This window comes from Brachyhypopomus gauderio, chromosome 19 (genome assembly GCF_052324685.1).
Source record: "Brachyhypopomus gauderio isolate BG-103 chromosome 19, BGAUD_0.2, whole genome shotgun sequence".
In the NCBI taxonomy this organism is placed as follows: domain Eukaryota; kingdom Metazoa; phylum Chordata; class Actinopteri; order Gymnotiformes; family Hypopomidae; genus Brachyhypopomus; species Brachyhypopomus gauderio.
Window position 1 is genome coordinate 624,344 of NC_135229.1, and position 5,657 is coordinate 630,000.

General features: G+C 42.0%; 1 protein-coding gene across 1 annotated transcript in view; it reads left to right on the forward strand.

The window, feature by feature from the left end:
- Positions 1 to 5,657, forward strand: part of atp1a2a (ATPase Na+/K+ transporting subunit alpha 2a) — a 27,424-nt gene continuing 21,767 nt past the window's right edge. Inside the window, exons 1-5 of the mRNA XM_076982086.1 lie at positions 1 to 131; positions 2,622 to 2,690; positions 2,946 to 3,005; positions 3,910 to 4,113; positions 5,338 to 5,451. Of these exons, the coding sequence (XP_076838201.1) occupies positions 120 to 131; positions 2,622 to 2,690; positions 2,946 to 3,005; positions 3,910 to 4,113; positions 5,338 to 5,451 (459 nt within the window). The 5' untranslated portion in view covers positions 1 to 119. The remainder of the gene's footprint in view (positions 132 to 2,621; positions 2,691 to 2,945; positions 3,006 to 3,909; positions 4,114 to 5,337; positions 5,452 to 5,657) is intronic.

Below are 5,657 nucleotides of genomic sequence, written 5' to 3' on the forward strand. Positions count from 1 at the left end.
GACGTAGGCGGTCCAACACGTTAAAAGGGAGAAAGAAAGTGTGTGTGTCTGTCATTCCTCACACGTGTGAGCGAGAGAACACACACATCCATACCTTCCTGTCTCCACCATCTGACAACATGGGGAAAGGGGTGAGTCTTCCTGCCTGCTACATCTACTACATCTACACTACATCTGCTACATCTACACTACATCTACTACATCTACACTACATCTACTACATCTACACTACATCTACTACATCTACACTACATCTGCTACATCTACACTACATCTACTACATCTACACTACATCTACTACATCTACACTACATCTCCTATATATATATATATATATATATATTGGTAATTCATATATTGTACAGTGCTACCATAACGATCTTATAATGAGATAATGACAACTTAAAGAGATCATCAGATTTTATTATTATTGCCATACCATATACATCATATTTCTTAAAGATACAAGATTAAGTTTGCATATGTGTACAACTACAATAGTAAGAAATGAATATAGGCTGCTATATTATTCTGTGACAGAGCTTGTAGATATAAGGTATATGCTTATACTGTGAATCTGGCTAGTGTAGTGTAAGATATGCAGTTATACTGTGACCCTGATAGGGCTTGTGGGTAGTGTAAGATATGTGAGCCTGACAGGGCTTGTGGGTAGTGTAGCATAAGATATGTGACCCTGACAGGGCTTGTGGGTAGTGTAGTGTAAGATATGTGACCCTGACAGGGCTTGTGGGTAGTGTAGTGTAAGATATGTGACCCTGACAGGGCTTGTGGGTAGTGTAGTGTAAGATATGTGAGCCTGACAGGGCTTGTGGGTAGTGTAGCGTAAGATATGTGAGCCTGACAGGGCTTGTGGGTAGTGTAGTGTAAGATATGTGAGCCTGACAAGGCTGACAGGTTTTGATGCAATTTTTTAAATTTATGGTCATGTTTGATAACAGGCTGTCTGGGTTTGACAGTCTCCCCGTTCTTGTGCCATCATGATGGGCCACGTCTCTCTCTCTCTCTCTCTCTCTCTCTCTCTCTCTCTCTCTCTCTCTCTCTCTCTCTCTCTCACTCTCTCTCTCTCTATCTATCTATCTATCTATCTCCCCCCCCCCCCCTTGGGTCTCATCTCTGCTATTCTTGCTCACTGTGCACAGTAAGAAAGGCTAGAATACATCCGAAATAAACTCATTACCAGTAGACCCTGCTTCTCAAACAGACACAAACACACACACACAAACAGACACACACACACACAAACACACACACACACTGTAAGTGCTATTTAATGTCTTCATGATTTTGTAACAGTATGACTGCATTAAACCTCATGGCATTTCAACGTGAGGATGCGTTCTCCTGTAAGAGACACTGGGTGGCTGTTCTAGTCCTGTCCTAGTCCTGTCCTAGTCCTGTCCTACTAGTGCTCGTAACTGCTCTGCTGCCTGATATGAGTTTATATTTAGATTTTATTTTCCTTCTTTGCCAGTATCTGTAAATCTATAAATAGAAGATTTCCTTCCTAGAGCATTATACCCCCCCAAACACGCACACACACTTTCTAAACTGTATTAGTATCATTATAATTAAGTGGAATTATAGAAAATAAAAGGAGAAATGTCCTGACACTAATTTGAAACTCCTGGTATAACTCTCACCCATCTTGACCTCTAAGGAAACGCGACTCCTTAGTCCGACACCTTCATCCCAAACTCAAGAGTAGAGCGTTCTGGTCCATAATCTCCAGACAGGCCCACACAAACATGGCCAGGTGACGGTTGCCATGTAGCTCCAGGTCATTTAGAAATCTCAGGTCACAAAATACTCTGGTGCTGTTCTTTGCTATTCTGGTATAGGAATTTGTAGAAACCTTGTGTGCCCTTTATAAAAACATTAAGTGTTATTAAAGACATCAAATATAAATAGCTTTTGTTATTTATGTAACTTATAAGTTTTCTTTTTGGTAACATGGCTAAATAGAAGAAAATTACACGGTCAGCAAATGTCAAAGCTAAAGTATTTACATATTTTATCAAACTAGTCTACAATCTAAAATCTCTTCACTAAACTCTTCAGATTTCCAAATGTGACGTCTTTCGGTGGAGGACAAAAGCTGAACTCCGTCCTCCTGACGTCTGTTCATGTATTCATACAGATTATAAACGCTACCATGATTACAAACGCTATAACGCTCTTAGAAATAATAAAATAACACACGCAAGATCCAAAGCAAAAGAATCACTGTCTTCTGTCAGGAAGGCAGTGAGACCGATCGCAGAAATCCGACAGCATTCCCTCCCAAAATGATTCTTTCACCGCCTGAAGCCCTTCAGACTGTCTCCTATAATAGTGTGACGCGTGCTGAATTAGGTCTTCTGTACAGGATTTAATATCCTGAGTTGTTGCAAAATGTCATTGTGTTTGGTGAAACATGATCTTAGTCTAACATGATAAAATCAACATTTCATTTACAAAAATGTTACTGTGTACATCATATCTTCATATATAGCTTTCTTTTCTTCTCTCTCTCCTTTTCCTCTTTCCCTCCCCATTTCTCTCTCCCTCTCTCTCTCTCTCCATCTCTCTCCTTCTCACTCTCTTCTTCTTTCTCTCCTCAGTATGGTAGTGGAAGCGGTTCTGATGAAAAAAAGAAAAATTTAGATGATCTGAAGAAAGAAGTTGCTTTGGTAAGGAAATGCCGTGTGTGTGTGTGTGTGTGTGTGTGTGTGTGTGTGTTCTTGTGAAATTGTATGTCTTTTCTATTTCCACATGAATATATATATAAAATATATATATATATATATATATATATATATATATATATATATATATATATATATATATATATATATATGTGATATTTATTACTAAACTGTTTATTGCTGAACAAAATTCTGTGTGTGTGTGTGTGTGTGTGTGTGTGTGTGTGTGTGTTGCTGCAGGATGATCATAAACTCTCTCTACCTGAGCTAGCGAGTCGTTATGGGGTGGATCTGTCTAAAGTAAGTGCAGTAAAGTTCTGTGTTCACTGCTCCATCACATCTACTTCAGCTGCTGCTGTGAGCCAACACACACCTACCAGACAGACAGTCAGACAGACAGACAGACAGACAGGCAGACAGACAGACAGGCAGACAGACAGGCTCAGTGCTCCAGGTCTACCCAGACCTAAGGCCGCTCCGCAGTTTGGTAGTAGCCCAGATGCTGAGGCCGGTGATCACGTGATATCTGTGATTGGCTGTGATTGGCTATGAGTGTCACTGCTTTTCCCAGTAAATATGCAGTCATTTCAATGCCATGAAATCACACAAACCAACCCACAGCCAAAACCAGATATGAGCGTACTTTAAATATATACAGTCTATTTTAGTTCATGTAATTCAGTAAAACACTTAATTAAGTTTACTGTTTAAAGTTGTGTAAATGTGATCAGCAAGGTGTATAACGTTTCATGCCAGATGCACAGTTACTGAGCAGACAGTTCTCATATTTTCAGAACAGTAAGTTCTCATAATTTCTGCCAGATGTCCTTTGCAGAAGAAGTGAAGACATAATGAAACATTACACCGAGGTTCCTGTTTAGGACTAAAAACATCCTGATTGCTCCTTAAACTGAGTATTCATAATATAAATGGTATTATACATCATGTTAACACTGTGTGTTGTGCTAGCCACACTGGAGTCACTGGCCACAGGCAGACTGATTAAGTTCTGAAAACACATCATGTCTGATAAGATAGATAGATAGATAGATAGATAGATAGATAGATAGATAGATAGATAGATAGATAGATAGATTCAACTTTATTGTCATTGCTCAGTACAGGTACATGGCAATGAAATGCAGTGATAAACATGTCACGTCTGATTGGTTGTCTTTATATACTTGGTCCTGCCCACCCCCAGGGCCTGACCAGTAAGAGGGCCTCAGAGGTCCTGGCAAGGGATGGGCCAAACGCTCTGACTCCGCCTCCCACCACCCCAGAGTGGGTGAAGTTCTGCAAGCAGCTGTTTGGTGGTTTCTCCGTCCTCTTGTGGATCGGTGCGCTGCTCTGTTTCTTCGCCTACGGCATCCAGGTTGCAAGTGAGGATGAACCAGCCAAAGACAACGTGAGTGCAGCCCAAACCAATCACAACATGGGCCCAGCTCAGCTCTGGCCAATCACAACATGGGCCCAGCTCAGCTCTGGCCAATCACAACATGGGCCCAGCTCAGCTCTGGCCAATCACAACATGGGCACAGCTCAACTCTGGCCAATCACAACATGGGTGCTTTTCTTAGGGAGCCAATGAGGATGTTGCATGCAGTTAAGAATCAGTATTAGAGAAAATGAGCCAGTCAGTGACAGACTGCTGCAGTTCTGACATTCACAGTGACAGAATCTCACTGTTTTTACTGTAAATGTAAACGTGGCTGTGTGAGTTCTGTGACAACAGTGTCACAACAGTCCAGCGTTTCAGAGTCACGGCTTCAGTAAACGTGCCAAACCTGCCTGACAGTAATGTGATGTTATGACCCACCCGGTCATACAAGAATACAATGTCCACTAAGAAAACATGCACAGAGAATTTCAGTGTAACATGACCCAAACTGTATGACCCAAACCGTATGACCCAAACTGTATGACCCAAACCGTATGACCCAAACCATTTGACCCAAACTATATGACCCAAACCATATGATCCAAACCATATGACCCAAACCATATGACCCAAAATATATGACCCAAAATATATGACCCAAACCATATGACCCAAACCATATGACTCAAACTATATGACCAAAACTATATGACTCAAACCATATGACCCAAACCATATGGCTCAAACTATATGACCCAAACCATTTGACCCAAACTATATGACCCAAACCATATGATCCAAACCATATGACCCAAACCATATGACCCAAAATATATGACCCAAACCATATGATCCAAACCATATGACCCAAACCATATGACCCAAAATATATGACCCAAACCATATGACCCAAAATATATGACCCAAACCATATGACCCAAACCATATGACCCAAACTATATGACCCAAACCATATGATCCAAACCATATGACCCAAACCATATGACCCAAACCATATGACCCAAACCATTTGACCCAAACTATATGACCCAAACCATTTGACCCAAACCATATGACCCAAAACATGACCCGCTCGAACCATTAGTGGCATTAGTCAGTTACTGAATATCTGTCACATTCTGCCTCCCCCTCACCTTCCTCTCTCTCTCTCCCTCACCTCCCCCCCTCCCTCACCTCCCCCCTCTCCCCCTCCTCCCTCCATCTCTCCCTCTCTCTCTCTCCCTCCTCCAGTTGTATCTGGGAGTCGTCCTCTCTGCTGTGGTCATCATCACCGGCTGCTTCTCCTACTACCAGGAGTCCAAGAGTTCACGCATCATGGACTCGTTCAAGAACATGGTGCCTCAGGTCAGCCAGACGTCTTGGTCTGTACTGGAACTGGAACTGTTCACAAGTACACACCACACTTCACCAGTGGGGCACACTGGAGCAGGGTGTGCCCTCTCTCACACGCTCACACTCACTCTCACACTCCACGTATGTAGAGTTGTATTCTGTAGTACTGTGTGACTCCTCCACTATTTCACAATCCAGTTTGGGCCACACGGAACATG